The sequence below is a fragment of the Pinus tabuliformis genome, chromosome 5_1 (assembly GCF_031772625.1).
Source record: "Pinus tabuliformis cultivar Carrire ecotype Pingquan chromosome 5_1, CPIR1, whole genome shotgun sequence".
NCBI classification, from domain to species: Eukaryota; Viridiplantae; Streptophyta; class Pinopsida; order Pinales; family Pinaceae; genus Pinus; species Pinus tabuliformis.
In genome coordinates, this window is record NC_142305.1 from 420,175,465 (window position 1) to 420,194,502 (window position 19,038).

Sequence of the window (19,038 nt, forward strand, 5' to 3'; positions counted from 1 at the left end):
CATTGAGGTCTATCCAAGTCTACTCTAAGGTCTGAACCAAATATTTTTCAATAAGGCTATCAAGGTATGCTCTAATTCTACTATGAGATCTGCACCAAATCTGCTTCAAAAGGCTTATCAAGATCTACTCAAAATGTCTTCAAATTTGCTCAAAAAAATCTTCAAATTTTCTACAAAGATGGTCTCACAAATGCTTCAAAAAGTGCTTTAATTATGCTTTCTCATTTTTTTTTTTAACAATCTGCTTAAGATTTTCTTCAAAGGAGAGGATGAATCTATACCAGTATACATTGTCCAAAAAAAAATCATAGAGAGGCCGAGTTGTGGGCCCGAATCAATCCACATGTAGGATTTGTAGACCCGAATCAATCCATGGGTAGGATGAGTTGTAGGCCCGAATAATTCCATAGGGAGGATGGATTATAGGCTCAAATCTGCTCCTATTATAGTCTGAATTATAGACCTTCCACAAGCCACATTATAGGTTGAGAATAGGCTGAGCTCCGCTCTAAGATTAGATCGAGATCAAGCCTTGATGGGAGGTTGAAAACAATGCTACAAATGTGATCGAGTTTGTTTCTCCTCAAGGGAAAAAATTTATGCTACTAAGATTAGATCTGTAACAAGGTTGAAATATTCTTCAAAAATTTCAAGTTTTGTTACCCTATAACCATTACCCAAAAGAAACAAAACAAAAGCCCAAGAAAGGCTCCTTCAATTTTCCATAAGAGGCATGCGATATGAACCTGTATTCTTCTTCTTAAGACCTCAATTTAGCTTGGTTTTTCTCAATTGAGTTGGCTTCCAAATGAGGTCAAAATATCTCTTATTTATATTGATCAAGATTCCCCAAATAGGGAAACTTGAGCTTAAGCAAGCTCACTTGACAAGGGGTGCAATATATGGTTTTCTTACTTAGAGAATTCATTTATCCTCAATGAAGAGGATTTGGGAGGTATGAAAATACTTGTTGGAAAGCACTTAAAGTCCTCATTAACTCTATGCAATTTTACTCTTCAGTTGGACAACCCTTGACATCAATAACAATTTATTTCTCCAACAATTTATTAATAAAAAATTTGAAATAATTTACTTATAAAAAACATTGAAATAATTTATATATAAAAAGATTGAAATATGTAATTTTAAATTGCACATGTCAACTCCATATTTAATGTTGAAGGAATTACACATCTCCCTCCTCCCAGGATACAAAAATACCCATGCCCATGGAATTAATAAGTCTGTGTGTGTGTGTATTTTATTTTTTACCATTACTTTTATGTTAAGTTATCTTCCAACTGCATATCAGGCATTAAATTAATTACATATCTCTCATACATGGCTATAAAAATCACATTTTGGTGTAACAAGCAAGTGATTTATGAGCATCAAGAGCATATTTAAATGCTGTAATGGTCAACTCGACATCCTTAAACATATACATAGAAATTCATAAAATGATAAAAATATCTATTTATTTGTAATTTAAAAGTCTAAGTGGCTAATGGAACTTACCTCCTAGAATGTGTTGAATTGTTTCTTCACTACGATCTGGTTGACTACAATGAACATCTAGTGGATAAGTTTCCACTCAACCATAGGCTTAATTGAAAATTTCAAAATAACCATATAGAGTTAAAGTTGGCCACCCCTTAGGCCTCAACCCACTATTATGCTAGATTATCTTATCATATTCCCCCTTAAGCCAAAGAAATTCCTTTGTCCTTCTTCACTTTTCCTATATAAAATACTTCCATCACAAATAACTCAACCCTAAGATCCACTTGTCATTTTCAATTCTTTCTTTATCTTGACTTTTTGTTTCCCATGGCTTCTTTTTAGTGCTTTATTATTATTATTATACTTATTTAGTAATTTGGATAATTACATAGGAAACTCAAAGAAAACCAAATATGATGATCGATGATGATGCGGGTGGAGTAATAGGTATAAGTATGAAGACTCATGATGGAAAAATTGTTGATGAACCATGTATGAGAAAATGTTTCCTAGAAAATGGATACATATAATGGATCATAACCCATGTATAATAGTGGATGTTAATATTTTTGTATGGACTTGAATAGTCTTTATGTTTGCAAGTAAAATATGAAGAATATTGACGAGGAAGATCGAAGAAGGCTAAATATATCAAGAGATAAAAGATGTGAGTAGAGATGAAAATGGAGTAACTAGTTCCAAGGACCAATGAAAAAGGAAAGGGCGAGTATGAGGAATAACTCATAATTTTAATGTTTAATGAATAAATCATATCGTTTGTAACATGATAGACTAATTTTAGAAGTTTATATATGAGTGGGAGATGAGGAAATATGAGTGAAAAGAGGTTTGAATATTTATTGAGGGAATTATAGTGTTATTATGGAGGGGATTATGGAGATATTTATGCATTTGGTTTGAACTAAATACATAATTATGATATAGTTATTATGGTCACCTATTATTATATAATGTATCATTTGTACGCTAAAATGTAATGCACAAGAGAATCATTTAGCACAATTCCCCTTTTAGAAAGTGTCCTTTGCTTTGCAAATTGAAGTGTGTGTGTGTGTTTTAGGGCTACACACTTTGATGCATCATTTTGATATCATAGAAAAAAGTGAGAGGTTGTGATAGGTCTATATGTGTTGATTATATCGTAGATAGTGATTACAAGAAGTCCATTGTGTACAATGAAGTGTGTAATATAGAAAATAATCAAAGGATATCACAAGAGGATCAAACAAAAAAATGAATTGGTTCGATCTAGAAAATCCTAGAAGAGTAGATTTGATTTAGTAATACATTGACAAGTTATGGTTAAGTCTAGACCATTATAATTATACATTGTCTTCCTTAGAATGTAAGGTGTCTATTTTATTTTAGATATTAATGTGAATCCATTTTCAAGGGGATTGTGAAAGTCGAGAAAGATTATCTAGCTTTAAAAGGATAAACATTTGTGCTAACTGTGTTTTCTCATCATTTTATTTACATGAGCATCCATTGAATTAGAACTATTTCATTTTGTTGCATGTTTGTTCCCCCCTTGTCTAATAATTTATCTAGAAATTCAACAATATTGTGTAATCAAATTTTGAAAGATATTCTATTTAGGATGAGAGGAGACTCAAGGCACATATGAGCTTGAGGAGAACAATTTTTTTTTCTTTCATTCTTTTTGGCTCAACACCATCAAAATCGTTGGATGTTTAAGTTATTACAATCATGGGTTTCAAGGTTCCTTGCTTGCATGATTGGTCATGGAAATGGATTCAAGTTCACAAACAAGTAGCCTCATTATAGTGATTTGATACACTAACTAGTGACATGGATAAGTTTTTTTAAAGGGGCAAATTGAGAAGAGTATCCATGATGAAAAAATGTTGTCAATAATTGATACATGCCCAGGGGTTTTGAGCTTCCTTTGTATATAATACATGAAGTCAAAGGAAGTGAATATAATGGATAGACGAAACCAATCTCTTCTTCAGTTCATTTCATTTTTTATACATAGAGCTATTAGGGTCAAGGAATGAGTTCAATTCAATTTTGTTATACCTAGAGCTCATGATCCATGCATTTTAATGGAATTATAGCCCAGTTAATAAGAATAACCAGGAGGAAGGTCGTGGAGGCGGCGTAGTGGTAAGGTCGACCTCGTCATGACGGACCGGTCTTGTGTTCGATCCCGAGCAAGGTCGATGCTCGTCGTGCGAAAAGTAACCGAACCGGGCCAAGCCCACTACCTTTACAGGACGCTGGCTCTGAGCTCCGACAGGCCCGGAACGATACCGCGCAGCACTCTGCGTGACCTAGCCCCCTGCGACGTCCCTCCTGGTGCCGCGTTGTTACAGTAGCGGCCCTGGGCAGCCATGCCTGGTGATGGGGAGGCAGATCCTCCCCCCCTCCCTCCAGAAGTCATAGAGTTTCAGAAAATTATCGAAGCATGCAACAGACGCCCCCCTTCTGCTCAACAACAGAAATTCGTCAAAAAAAAAGATTGCATTCCCACGGTGGCTCTCCCCGAGGAAGAAACCTGCCGCTCGGCTCTGAATCTAGCAGACAGAGGGCTCATAGGACAATTCACCGGCCTTTGGCCTTCACCCAAATCTGTAGAAGACTGGATCAAGAGAAACTGGATCCCTCTGATCAAGGAAGGAATTAAATCTTACTTCGTTGGTAAAGGATTCTTTGTTTTTGTCTTTGAACTAGCAGAAGATCGGAGCCTCATCTTCAGGAACGGGCCATATTTCATGGGGCCACAGGGACTATACTTAAATAAATGGTCCCCAGATTTCGATCCGACCCAGGATGTCCCCTCTGCGGTTCCCGTATGGGTGCGGCTTCCCCATCTCCCCCTGCATTGCTGGAGTCAGAAATCCCTCCAAATCATCGGCAACTCTCTGGGCAAATACATTGATCAGGCTGCAAGGAAAGACCAATACTCCTGCGCCCGAATATGCGTGGAAGTAGATCTGGAAGAAGGACTACCCGAAGCAATAAAACTCACTGTGGCAGGATGGTCCCATATTCAAGAGCTGGATTACGAGCAGATCCCCTTTAAATGCAGACACTGTCACGGCTATGGCCACTTCGCAAAACACTGCAAGAAAAAATCGGAAGATCAGAGCCATCCCCCCAAGGGAGATCAATGGACTACAATCCAGAAATCGGGCAATGCAAAAGCATCAGGGAAAGGAGCCACAAAGGGGAACAATCAAGGAAAACCCAGCAAAGAAAATGAAACCCAACAGAATTCGGATGAGATCCCAAATCCTGAAGAAGCCTCTCCTTCAGAACCCCCAGAAACGGATCTGATCATACCAGCACAGGCCGAAGATCCACAGGCAAATAAAGAGCGAGGTGGAGAAGCACCGCTAGACTCTCCTCAGGGCAGCCCCTCCAGGCTCTCATATGCAGATATAACAAAGAAGAAAAAATTGCCAGAACCTTCAGACTCCTCAGAGGAAGAGACCTACGAGAGACCCTCGAAGAAAGCAGGCAGGAAGACCCACAAAGCAGTCAGGGAGGAGGAAGCAGAGCGTCTCAAAATGCAAGGCAGCCAATCTACAATAGAGATGACCATAGGAAGAAATACTAGAGGAAGATCCACCAAGGGAGGATTCCCAAACCCCTCGCCAGGTAAATAATGAGAATAGTCTCTTGGAACTGTAGAGGCCTGGGGACTCAACCAAAAATTGAAGCCGTCAAAGATCTAATAAAAATAGAACCCTCAGACATCCTCCTACTCCAAGAGACCAAAATCGATGGGCAAACTCTCAAGGATATCAGCAAAACTAAATGGAAAAAGAATGAAGGTATAGCAGTCAGCTCAAGGGGAACCTCGGGAGGCATTGCAACCCTCTGGTCGGAAGATCAGTTTCATCTGGCAAACTCCCATGAGACGCAACATTGGATCTTCACGGAGCTAAAGCATCTAGAAAGTAAGTTATCTATAGCCTTATTCAATTTATATGTTCCTGTTAACTATGCAGAAAAAAGAGACTGTTGGAATACTCTCATAGCCTTTTTAGATCAGCACTCCCCAAAAAATATTGTCCTGGGAGGAGATCTCAACTTAGTCATGAAGCCTAAAGAAAAAAGGGGGGGAAACAACAACAGAGATCAGATGCTCCCTTTGGTAGAGGAAATAATGCAACAGTGGGATCTTCTAGATTTTGCCCCGGTGAGAGGCAAATATACTTGGACAAATAACAGAACTGGGCCTGATCACATCGCTGCCCGGCTGGACAGATTTCTAATTCAAAGCTCCCTGCTGATGGAAAAACTCCTCATATCAACAAAAATTCTCCCCAAGCTCTCCTCGGATCACAAGCCTATCCTTCTCCTTCTGGCCCCTGAAGAAGACCTTGGGCCCATCCCCTTTAAATTTAACCCACTATGGATCGAAAAAGAAGGGTTCATGGAAACTATCCAATCAGCTTGGGATATCCCCATCAATGGATCACCAAGTTACGTGTGGGAGCAAAAATTAAAAGCCACCAAACAAGCTCTAAAGAAGTGGCTAAGGAAACTTCAGAACCCCACCACCCACCAGAGAAAAATCGATGTCCAGCAGCTGGAAACCTTGCAAATAGGTATGGAAGGGCTTCACATCACCCCGGAAATTTTAAACAAAGAAGCTGCCTGTCAAAGAAACATCCATCAATCCATCAGAAGGGAAGAAGAGCATTGGAGACTTAAATCTCGCAGCCTCTGGTTAAAGGCAGGAGACCGAAATACTTCCTTTTTTCACCGACAATACAAAGCCCGTCTCTCTCGGAATCATATTACAGAGATTAAAAATGATGAAGGGCAGATCTGTAATAAATTTGACCAAATAAAAATTGCAGCTGAAAATCACTTCAAAGATCTTTATGGCACAAGGCATGAAGGAAGCAAAGAGGATACTGAAAATCTGCTCTCGCATATTCCTCACCTCATCAACCATGAGGACAATCAGGCATTACTGAAACCAGTATCTGAAGAAGAAATCATCAAGGTTATTTGGGCAATGGACTCAGACAAGGCCCCCGGGCCGGACGGCTTCACAATTCACTTCTTCAAAGTCTGCTGGGACATCATCAAAACAGACCTGCTGAAAATGATACACGGATTCTTTGGGAAAGCCAAGATTGGGGGAGGCATCAATTCCACCTTTCTTGCATTAATACCAAAAGAGGTCAATCCGGAAACATTTGGCAGGTTCAGGCCCATCTCCCTGTGCAATGCCTCCTATAAAATTCTGTCAAAAATTATGGCAAATAGAATTAAACCCCTTCTTGACAAACTAATATCCAAAGCCCAAGGGGGGTTCGTCAAAGGCAGACACATCTTGGATAATATCATCCAAGTGCAGGAAGCTATCCACTCCAGCAAACAGAGGAAAGAGAAGGGGATGCTGATCAAGCTTGATATGGCGAACGCATTTGATAGAGTCAACCATGCCTATCTTCTCCAAGTCCTACGATCCTTCGGCTTCCCTCCTCAGTTCATCAATCTCATCAAAGCATGCATCTCATGCCCTTGGATTGCCCCCATGGTCAACGGTCGTCCAACATCCTTCTTTCAAGCTCACCGCGGATTAAGGCAAGGCTGCCCCCTCTCACCTTTCTTGTACATTCTTATGGCCGATTCTCTCAGCAGGAAGCTGGCCGCGGAAATGAACACAGGTGATCTCCCTGGAATCCGAATCGCAAGTGCTCTAAACCCAATGAATCATGCTCTCTTTGCAGACGACTCTATTCTTCTAGGAGGAGCCTCCACTAGAATAGCAGTCAATTTTGATGCTGTTTTAAAAAGTTATTGTAGAGCTTCAGGAGCTGTGATAAATGACAGAAAAAGCTCGATTTTCGGATGGAATGTGAGTCAGCACAACCTCAATAATATAGCCCAGATCCTAGGATTTGAGTGCTTCGCCCAATGGGACAGCATCAAATATTTAGGCCTTCCCCTCATACCTGGAGTCAATAACAGATCTCTGTGGCAGGGGGTCATTAGCAAAATTAAAGATAAGATTAACTTCTGGGGAGGCTATTGGCTAACCAAGGGAGGGAAAATCATCCTTCTCAAATCTGTCTTATCTGCTCTTCCCATTTATCAAGCCTCCTTTCTTCTGGCCCCGAAACACATCATGGAGCAGATCTCTTGCCTTCTAAGAGACTTTCTCTGGAAAGGAGGCAGAGGCAATCAAAATAAAATCCATTTGGAAAACTGGGAATTAGTCAAGCGGCCAATTCTGGAAGGCGGGCTTCAGATCAGAGATCCTGCTCTTTCGAACCTGTCTCTTGGATGCAAGCTCCTGTGGAAAATATATTCAGATCCTACTCATCAGATCAGCGAAACATTCATTGCCAAATATGCGCAGGGGATCTCCCTCAGACACCTGACAGCAAATAACACAACAGCAGGCACAAATACCTGGAATCTCTGTAGGAAAAGCATGAGTAGTTTCAGCAAACACCTATACCGCATCCCGGGTAATGGGGAAAAGACCTTTCTCTGGAAAGATCGCATAATGAACAGGCCTCCACTCAGCTCCCACACAGAAATCCGGGACATCAGAAACTGGCTCCACGATGCAGGAATAAGAAAGCTGAACGACATTTCTGAGTGGGACAGCAGAGGGAATTGGGTTGATTGGGCAATCCCTCCTGTGCCAGAGCAGCTCCAACAGCAAACCGAAATCCTCAAATCTCTGCTCCTAAATGCAGCGCCAGTACACCGCAACATAGCAGACAGATGGGGATGGGGCGAAACCGGGTTTTACACGCCATCTTTGGGCTACTCCTCCCTTCAGATCAAAAAAGACAGCATGAGAACACCAGCGTTCTGGAAACAGGTATGGAACGCCAAGGGACTTCCCAAAGTTAATTTCTTTTTTTGGATCCTCATGCAAAATAAACAGCTCACAGGGGACAATTTGTCAAAGCGTAACTTTGCTGGGCCTCACAGATGTGCAATGTGCAAAAACTCAGGAGAAACAGCTCCCCATCTGTTTACTGACTGCATTTTTGCTAAAGAAGTATGGACACTAACTCTACTTGGACTGCCTGTCTCCCTGCCCCAGCACAGCTCCATAGCAGACCTTTTTTCCGGATGGCTCCAACACTACCCTCATCCCATCCCTAAGAAATCCTTGTGGCTTCATATATGGCTTTCCATTCCCAAATATGTTTGCTGGGAAATTTGGCTTGCCCGGAATGACTTAATTTTCAATAACTCCTCTCGCTCTCCTGCAAAAACCGCCTCAATAGCCAAAGGCCTTCTTATTGAATCTGTCCTCCAGCATTCTCAAATCTCTGAATCCTCCCTTCTTCCCTCTGAAAAGGCATGGCTGAACCTCCACAGCCCCTCTCCCTCTAGCAAAGTCCGTCCCCTTCCCCCTCCCCTCCCCCCTCCTCCTTGGAAAATCAGAGAACCTGAAGATGCCTTTCAAATCTGGTGGAAGATCCAAAACACAACTTCAATCTTCTTTGACGGTGCCTCCAAAGGAAATCCGGGGGCTGCGGGAGCTGGAGGAGTCATTTACTTCGCTGACAATCTAAGGAAGGCCCATTTCTGCTGGGGGCTCGGCATCTCCACAAACAATCAAGCAGAGCTTCTTGCCCTCACAAAAGCCTGTCAAATAGTCAGGGACGAAGGCATCAAAGAATGCCAAGTATTCGGAGACTCTGAAATCCTCATCAGGAAGATCAACTCAGAAGATCAGTTCAACAATGCAATCCTCAACAAGTCCCTGAACAGACTAAAGCTAATCCTGCAAGATTTCACCTCCTGTAAAATATTCCACATCCTCAGAAGCTTGAATAAGGAGGCAGATGAAATGGCAAACAAAGGTTGCCTTTTAGCACCGGGAATTCTCAACTACAATGGCAACAGTGCTACCTCAAACAACATACCTTAGCACAAGGGTAGATCAGACCAAAAAACAGGAAGACTGGAGTAAGCACTCTGCACAGGCTCGAGAAGAAAATGTTTGATACTTCCGGCACATTACCTGAACTGGCCACTCCAAAATGGGCACAGATACTTCTGGGGTATTTTATTTTAATCCCAATGCACAGGGAAGGCGCAGCCAGGAAAAAAGGGAGGCCTGCAAGTTCAAGATCTGAACAGAGGAGTCTAGTTTCTTGACCCTGAAGGCGGCACAAGCACCTCTCCTCGATATCCAAATGGTCTCAATCGACATCCGCAATGAGGACGACTCTGTAGTCCGAAAGGAACCGGATGGAGGACTTTGCAAATCAGATACCTCCGTGCCAGCGACATCGTGCCAGGCTGCAGGGTTTCTCATTGGAAAGCATTGGCCAGAGACTGATATGAACCGCCCGCAACAGCCAGCAATCCACCGTCTCAGTCCTCATCGCCTTCCAGCTAAAAACACCGCAAATCTAGCCTCTATGTCGGAAATGAGTAGAGCTCTGAGAGGTTCAGGCTTTTCTCAGGCCCGCAGAATCCTCCAAGGCGGGAATTAGGAAAGATAAAGCAATGTAATTAAGCTGAATTAGTCTCGGCTCACCCTGATTTTTAAATAAAGGATATCCGTTACCGTTAAAAAAAAAAGAATAACCAGGAGGTGCCCACGGGGCTTTCGATTGATGGTGAATGGGTGCACTGTTAAGGCACTCCTTGCGATAGGTCACTAGTTCAAATCCCCCATGGGTGCTTACCAACCAAAAAAAAAAAACAATGAGGAGGTCTTCCCATTTTCATTAGAATATTGTATACATAGATTTTATTACCTTTCTTCATAGGTGATGATGTTGGTAATATTAGTAGGAGACCTATAATGACTAAGACCACTTATGCCACTATTTTCCCAGGGGTGACCTCAACTTGCTTCATGATCCCTGGTTTAACAAAGGCACAAACTTCTTATTGATAGGGTAATATTAACTTAATCTACACAGTTGTTTACCACCAACTGTCATGAATAGGATGCAACAAAATAATTTCTAAATGGTTGATTTGAAAACAATAGAAGGACATGCTAAAGGTGGGCCATTTGACATTACTGCTTTATCTAAGTGAACATTTCTAAAAAATTGCATGATAGGAATGAGGCAATCTATTATGAAACTTATATTTGAAAATATTACAAAGTATATTTCACTAGTATACACACCTACATATAGTATGGTGTATAAAAAATACATTTGTTTGCTTAGATGAGTGAAAGGAATGTGTTTTAGCACTACTAGGGGGGTGTGTGGGAAGACATTAATGGTATATAACTAGCTTGTGGAACATTTTGACATGACTATGGAAGAGGTTGACATGATTTTGGTTATGGACGAAAGTAGAACAATGGGGCTTGGAGATCTTGGAATTCAAGGTATTGGTATTGCAATTGGAAATTTAAACATATATGCTGCAACTATAGGCATAAATCCTCAAATGGTGCTTCTTGTGACGATTGATTATGGAACATGTAATGAGAAGTTCCTTGGAAATCATTTATATCTAGGATTGCCAATTCATAGATTTGATGGGGAAGAGTAACTATTAGTTATTGATGAATACAAAGAGGTAGTTTTAACAAGGTAGCCACACGTCATAGTGCAATTTGAGAACTAGAGAAAGTGAGAAAACAAATTTCTACCATGTTAGCAAAACCATTATAGAATGTTTAATGATGATGCACAAGGTTGATTAATATCAAACTCTACAAAGAAAAAGGTTGTTGGTGCAGGGAGTGTAGGAATAAGGATCATGTTTAAGCATAGCTGAATGGTAAAAAGAAGATAAGTGTATTCAATTTCTCAGAAGAAGAAAAATTAAAGGATCCTATTTAAGCATAGTTGAATGGTAAAAAGAAGATAAGTATATTCAATCTCTCAGAAGAACAAAAAGTAAATTTCTAGAAGAAGAAAAAGTAAATTTCTCAAAAGAAGAAGATATTTTTTCCTAAAGAAGAAGATAATGGAATGTGTAGTGGAATACTAAGAGATGTCAAAAACAAGGTGCAAAATTGCTTGAATAGAGGTATTTTTTAAAGTTATTCATTCCACATGCATAGTAAGTTTGTATTTATACATACATAAGGACATTGAAGAGAGATAAAATATAATAGTCTTTAAAATGGTCAAAGTTTATAATAGTCTTCAAAATTGTCCTTGTTCAAGTTGACTTATTCAGAAGCCCAAATCAAGTTGAAAATGAGAGTATATACATTGGTGGAAATTTGAGGTCTAAAATGAACCTTCTAAGGAAAATAATAAAATAAGAGATGAATTTTAAGAACAAAAGAAAGAAAAATACTTATTTTTTCATTGTATTTTTTCCTTACCTCCTTGTATGTTTAATCAAATTCCTAGAGCAGACATACACCTTTTTCAAGTGTTTTCCTTTTTTTTTTATGTTGGTCTACTTACAATTAAGGGTACTAGTTGGATATTGAATTTAATTCCACATCTAAAGGGTATCTAAACTTGGAGTTTGAGTATACTTATAATGAGATAAACCAAAATACAATTAAAAAAGTAGTTTTTTTCCCTCCAAAATATTTACCCTTGAGATGACATTATTATCTTGAATCCCATTAGTTCTTTTAAAGTTAATTTTGTTAGTACATTTTTGTTTTGAGGTGTATTTTTATCTCAAAACTCCCCTAGTGAATAAAATAATACATTTACATAATAAAAACAAATGAAATTAAATTCAAAGAGTTAATATCTAAATTGAATTAGTGAAACATTATCACTTTCATTAAATCTAATAAGTCCATGCTACCCTTCATATAAAATCATCATCATCATATTCACTTTTAATATTACATAATATTAAATCAAAATTTTTAAAAGCAACTAGAATCTATAAATGAATTTTATTAATAAAACCCCAATAAAATCCATACCAAATATTCAATTAGGATCATCAAAAAATAAACTTAATATAAAATTGGGGATGAAAGAGCTAAAATCATAAAAGAAAACAAATCAAAAAATTTTAAATTGTAAAATTTAAAGGAAAAAATTATTTACCAATGACAAATTTAACTCAATTAATTAAAAGAAAAAGAGAATATAGAAATATAATAAAAAAATAATGAGGGGTGTTTATTTTGAAACAGGGTTTCAAAAATTTTAATTATCAATAATTATTATGTGAATGGTAGGGATTTAACCTTCAATGGAATATTCTAGAATATTTTTTTTGTTACAAATCAAAGATTGAGATTTATCTTCAAAAGAAGTTGTCTTTTTTTCTATTTTAGTTAAATTTATTAATTAAAAAATGTCATATAAACAAGTGTCATTTAATGGCTTATGGTTTTTTTGGACATGTATAAGCCATGGTATTGGTCCATGGGTAGGACTACATCTTCATCATGTCCAATATATCACCCCAACATAGCACCTTATCATCGTCTATCCAACACCACCTTGTGGATAACTTTTTATAATTATTAATAATTGTAATAATTTAAAATAAAATTATAATTTAATTGATTTTTATGTTTTTTTTTTTAATAATTAGTGCCTATTCAACATTTACTAACTATTTAATTTATATAATTATGTTAATTTTTACTTCAAACAAAAATAAAAAAAATTTACTTATATTAATTAATATATTAGAAAACCTTAATAAATTATCTATGAGTTTTTGGATAAACATCTGAGTGCTGTCTTAAGACACTCATTGATGGAAAGTCACCGTTCAATTCCCCACCAAAATGATATATTAGACATGATAAAATATAATCTTACCCAACTTTGAAAAAATAGAAAATAATAAAGAATTCAATAATATTAATAGGAATGGAAAGGAATATTTTCTGTTTTGTTTTCCTGAACGATGCTGATCATATATATATATAATATTAAAATTACACATTTCAAATATTAAAATAAAATAAAATTGTTGACCTTATTGCCGAAAGTTGATACTTCGCTGTCGATGAATTTTTAAGAGATTTAAGCAGGAAATGGATCCCACGAAATTCAACTTTACCTCTTAACTGTTAACCCGGAAAGGTTAATATATCGTTGTTGAAATGGATCCCACAACATGAAACCTTACCACCAGGGTAGAACGAACCGATGATACACACATTTCAATATCCTCCACGTAGTTGTAAGGGCCTAGCGTTGCCCCAGACCAAATGTCACGTATGGTGATAATGCTAATTCCGTACTGCTTGTTTGAGCAACAAAAATCCTTATATAACACTGTCATCTCAGAGGCAAAGCTCAGAAATAAGATGGCCAGAATTCAAGGTGTCAGTGCCGACTGCATCTGCATCTATTTGCGTATTTCACTCTGTCTGCTCCTCCTGATCACTGGAGAAGTTAAGGCGGCAGGATCTTGTTGTGCAAGGATAGATAGAAGCATGTTTCCAAAAGATTTCAAGTTCGGCGCCGCCACATCTGCTTACCAAGTTCATTCTTCAACATCAATCCTAGTACCTTATAAATTATATTTAAGGACTAAATTTCTTTCTTCCTATTCACTGTAATAGTATTTGTTTTACAGGTGGAAGGAGCTGCCCGCGAGGGCAGGAGACTGCCTAGCATCTGGGATACATTCTCCCACATCCCAGGTTTACGTTCAAACCATACATACATGAACATTAACGCCGAGCCCTTTCCATTTAGTTTTTTTGTGTTTGAAGTAACTTGTTATTTAATTACTGCTATACAGGTAAAATTGCAGATGGAAATAATGGGGATGTTGCAGTCGATCAATACCACCGCTATAAGGTAGGAAAATCAATTAGCAGCTGTATTTACTTTGCTTGTTCATTAATCTCTTTTTTTTGGGTACTTTTTCCTAAATCAAATAACAGAAATAACAGACCAGGTTTCTGGTATAAAGCTCATTAATAACTAGTCCATTTATAGCCAATCATTATATATTATTTTATTTTATCTAATTTAAATTATTTGCAATGATGTGCAGGAAGATGTTGAACGCTTAAAATATATGGGAATGGACGTTTATCGTTTTTCTATTTCCTGGTCGCGCATCTTTCCTAGTAGGTTGAATAAATGCCAACGCCATTTTTTTCTACTTTCAGCTTTCATCTCCTTTAGTAACTCTCTAATTATTTTTAGTAATTGTTTTTACAGAGGGCTCTCCAAGACATGGAGGCGTCAATCAAGAAGGAATCGCTTATTACAATAATCTCATAAACGAGCTTCTCAATAATGGTATCAGAGAAATCATTTATTAGCCCTCCATGGTGTATAGTTCTTGTTGCCCGTCCTTGTGGATTGGAGTTCAAAAGTTGGATTTTTATTGTGGGCTGTCTATAATCAAGAAGTGTGTTTGTTTAGCTAATGTTTCAACTGTGCTGCTCTTTCCTTGAAAATGTTGTCCACAGAAAATTTATAAATCTACCAGTCAAATGGTGCAAAGTTTTCCGTTATATATATATATTACTATTTATAAAACCTGTGTATCGCCTTTGCATGGCAGATATAGAGCCTTTCATTACACTGTTTCACTGGGACTTACCACAGGCTCTGGAAGACGAGTATATGGGATTCCTTAGCCAAAAAATCGTGTAAGGTTCACTCATCATGTCATAAATTGTTTAGCGCTTTCAAAACATGGAAATATATATTTAAGCATTTTCTCGTTCTTTCAGAGAGGATTTCAGCTTATATGCCGAAGAATGTTTTCGAGCTTTTGGGGACCATGTGAAGTATTGGGTAACTATAAATGAACAGCTTAACTTCTCATATCTTGGCTACGATATTGGGATTGATGCTCCCGGTCGATGTTCCCCTGGATTTGGAAACTGCACAGCGGGTGATTCTGCAACAGACCCTTATGTTGTAGGCCACAATATGCTTCTTGCACATAGCTCCGCTGTAAAAGTATACAAGACAAAGTACCAGGTACATAGAACAGGTGTTTTGATTTGATATGGTTCTGTGTTCAACAATAACATATTGTAAAGTTGAAAATAAAATGCAGGGAAAGCAGAAAGGTTCGATAGGCATAGTATTTACAGCTGACTGGATGGTTCCATTCTCTGAGTCATCCGCGCTGGATCTTATGGCTAATCAGAGAGCAATTGACTTCAGGATAGGATGGTATCTTCTCTTTTATGTCTGGTTTATATTTTATTTGGACGAATAAACTTTCTTCACCCTGGCATGAGTATTCAGATTCAGAAGGTTGTACTTTCTTCGTTTTTCTTGATAAAGGAGTGAATGAACGAATCTGTCTCTCAGAACTAATCTATTATTGGTATGAAATTGTTTTTAATTGTAAAAACCCTTTTGAATTCACGGTATTATGTAAACTGTTTAATCAATTTTACTGATAATAACGAAACTACTTTTGAATTGCAAAAGGTTGTTTCGATCCATTGGATTCAGAAAAGCACTCTGAATCCATGAGAAAGTTAGTTGGAAGAAAAGCACTCTGAATCCATGAGAAAGTTAGTTGGAACAGTCTCAACAGTGAAAGTTAGTTGGAACAGTCTCAACAGTGGCACAGAACTAATTTTATATTTTTTTGATAATAATTTTTGAAATGACATTATGATTATTTTTGGACAAGTTTCAAATCAAGTTTCAAATCAACTAGTGTGGTTTATTGTTTAGACTAGTTGAAATGAATTATACTAGTTGGTTCAAAACCAATCAACAAATAAATTATGATGTAATTTCAACATAAAATTATTTTCAAAATTTTTGATATAGATTGCAGAAGCTTAAATTCAATAATCTTATATTTTAGTTAATCTAAATGGTTTAGTGATTTTAATTAAAATAAATATATTGTTTTTTTTACTGCAAAAAGGTTTTTGGAGCCATTGACTTCTGGAAAGTACCCGGACTCCATGAGAAAGTTAGTTGGCGCACGTTTGCCACGGTTTACCAATCAAGAGGCGAGAGAACTGAAAGGCTCCTTCGACTTTCTGGGTTATAACTACTACACAACATACTTCACAATCAACAATCCGCATCCACCAAATCCTCCCCATACGGATCTCATTTTGGATGCTCAGGCTAATATATCATGTAATATTGCAGGCCATAGTTTTTATTTATGTATAGTTTTTATAATGAAACGGCTTAAGCTTATTTGAAGGAGCTCATGTTTGATCCCTATTTCATTGATCTGTTCTACAGTCTTACACTCTTTCTTGATTTACTATTTTGACATTTATAATTGCCTATTGTCTGAGTTTCAGATGAAGTTGACGGAGTTTACATTGGATCAGTGGTGAGCCTATTTTCAAAAAAGTTTATTGAATTATTTCAACGATGATAGAAATTCAGTTCAATTCAATTTATTGTTTGGTGTGAGGATACCCTGATAAAAAAACATATTGATACTATGTTCATATGTTTGCAGGAAGGAGTCTCCACTTACAGGTCTTATCCAGCGGGACTAAAGGACTTAATAAACTATACGAAACACCGATATAACAACCCCCCTATATACGTTACCGAAACTGGTACTTGAGCCTTCACATTTATTGAAGAAGAAGAAATATTTCTATATGTTTTCTGAAAAATCTGAATTTGGAATGAAGGGATTATTAAGGGTATGAACATGAATATGAATTCTCACAGGGTACGTTGATTTTGACGATGGCACAACTCCTCTTGAACAAGCATTAGATGATTCCCGGCGAGTGATGTACCACTCAGAACACTTATCAGAAGTACTTGAAGCTATAAGGTAGGCCGATGTTTTGTGATTTAGTTTTTTGTATATATGGACGACTTTATACTAATATAAAGCTAGCCTGATAAAAATAATGGCAGCGAGGGAGCTGATATTCGAGGTTATCTGGTTTGGTCGCTGTTGGATAACTTTGAATGGGCGTTTGGATATAATTATCGATTCGGTTTATATTATGTGGACCACAAGGACAATTTGAAAAGATATCCCAAAGCCTCTGCGAATTGGTTTAGGGAAATCCTCAAACAGGAGAATCTGTCTTCAGAAAGCCCGCAGCGGCACCACCCATTATAAGTTCAGTAGGCTGTTTTATGGATTGAGTTAAGCTACTTAGGCTTTTATAAGTTCAGTCGGTTGTTTTATGGATTGAATTAAGCTACTAAAGTTTTTATATGGATAGAATTAAGCTAATTACATTGCTATACCGCTTATGTTGTATTATGATTCAAGATCAATGCAGAGTTTGGATCAGTACTAATTCAAACTTGCATAAACACTAGTGGGTTTCCTAATCCATAGTTTAATGATTTTTTTTCATTGAAAGTTATGGAAATTAAAATTATATTTTAAAAAAATAGTAGAGATTTTTGTAAATTCAAGTAAAAGTTGTTAAAAATTCATAATTTTAGATATTTAAGAAGTTTTTTATGGCGCTGATCTATTTTCACCAAACACTGTCTTTACAAGATAAACACTGTCTTTACAAGATTTTTTAATTTTTTTACGCAAATTCTAACTACCTTTAACTATCCAAACAATTTCTCGACTTCTGTAAACAAATCGGTTTCCTAATTGTATAGAGGAGCATGCTCTCAGTTTTGACAATATGAGTGTTGTATAACTTTATAGTTTGACAGAAGTCTCGTGTGAGTTTCAATTTTGACTGAATGAGTATAACTTTATAGTTTGACAGAAGTATTGTGTGAGTTTGCCATTCCATGGTTAGTGGTATTTAACCAAATGTGATATCTTAAAATTATATTCTATTTGTTTAAGATAAACAAATCGGTTTCCTAATCGTATAGAGGAGCATGCCCTCCTTAGTTTTGAGGATATGAGTGTTGTATAACTTTATAGTTTGACTGAAGTCTTGTGTGAGTTTCAATTTTGACTGAATGAGTATAACTGTATAGTTTGACAGAAGTATTGTGTGAGTTTGCCATTCCATGGTTAGTGGTATTTAACAAAATGTGATATCTTAAAATTATATTTTATTTGTTTAAGATAATAAGGTTTTTTTATTATAAAAAAAATAATTATAATTGTTTAAGAGTTTTTATTTCAATTTAAAGTTTGTTGATTTTTATTTTATATTTTTTAATTGATGATCTTGACTGATTCTCAAGGGAACATGCTCAACATACATTTGGTCTCGATGCTTATCAATGGTTGTAGTGTGTTATAGAGTTTGTTATGTTGTATTGGCTTTTGTAAATTTAAAAAAATAAGATTGGTGCCAAGTGGCTCCCCACCCATCAATTTCCTAGGGATTTGAAATTATTTCAATTTTAATAAGTTCCTCATTATTATTTATAACATTCATTTATATAAGCAAATTTTATTTAGCAAAATGGTCCATTACTTCAATAAATTTTAAAAACTAGATTCATGACAAGTGGTTATTTCCTAGAGATTTGAGATTATTCCAATTTTAATAAGTTCCTCATTATTATTTATAACATTCATTTATATATAAGCAAAATTTATTTAGCAAAATGGTCCATTTTATAATAAAATGTGTAATTTTTTTTCGTCAAGTTAAAATTGACCCATAATCTTTTTATACATAGTTAATCATGTAAATGTGTACATTAGTAAAACATTTTTAGCTTTACAAAAAAAAATTTGTTATATTTATGAAGCTTTCTTTTTTTT

The 19,038-nt window shown here is 36.8% G+C and overlaps 2 protein-coding genes across 2 annotated transcripts; both read left to right on the forward strand.

The window, feature by feature from the left end:
- The first annotated feature begins 3,881 nt into the window (after positions 1 to 3,881).
- On the forward strand, positions 3,882 to 9,415 carry LOC149165272 (uncharacterized). Its single transcript, XM_089429770.1, has 2 exons — positions 3,882 to 5,151; positions 5,505 to 9,415. The coding sequence occupies exons 1-2, from the start codon at positions 3,882 to 3,884 to the stop codon at positions 9,413 to 9,415; spliced, it is 5,181 nt and encodes a 1,726-aa protein (XP_089285896.1).
- Positions 9,416 to 13,665: 4,250 nt separating this feature from the next.
- Positions 13,666 to 17,661, forward strand: LOC149165273 (beta-glucosidase 24-like). The gene is made up of 13 exons (XM_089431103.1): positions 13,666 to 13,894; positions 13,990 to 14,056; positions 14,158 to 14,216; positions 14,416 to 14,491; positions 14,586 to 14,666; positions 14,935 to 15,022; positions 15,107 to 15,359; positions 15,439 to 15,557; positions 16,273 to 16,493; positions 16,667 to 16,698; positions 16,831 to 16,933; positions 17,052 to 17,160; positions 17,247 to 17,661. The coding sequence occupies exons 1-13, from the start codon at positions 13,718 to 13,720 to the stop codon at positions 17,455 to 17,457; spliced, it is 1,596 nt and encodes a 531-aa protein (XP_089287229.1). The 5' UTR covers positions 13,666 to 13,717; the 3' UTR covers positions 17,458 to 17,661.
- Positions 17,662 to 19,038: the final 1,377 nt, after the last annotated feature.

Coding starts and splice junctions, on each gene's coding strand:
- LOC149165272 (XM_089429770.1), top strand. CDS start 3,882: ATGCCTGGTGATGGGGAGGCAGATCCTCCCCCCCTCCCTCCAGAAGTC. Junction 5,152..5,504: donor ATTCCCAAACCCCTCGCCAG/GTAAATAATGAG, acceptor TTAACTATGCAG/AAAAAAGAGACTGTTGGAAT.
- LOC149165273 (XM_089431103.1), top strand. CDS start 13,718: ATGGCCAGAATTCAAGGTGTCAGTGCCGACTGCATCTGCATCTATTTG. Junction 13,895..13,989: donor CCGCCACATCTGCTTACCAA/GTTCATTCTTCA, acceptor TTTGTTTTACAG/GTGGAAGGAGCTGCCCGCGA. Junction 14,667..14,934: donor AAACGAGCTTCTCAATAATG/GTATCAGAGAAA, acceptor TTTGCATGGCAG/ATATAGAGCCTTTCATTACA.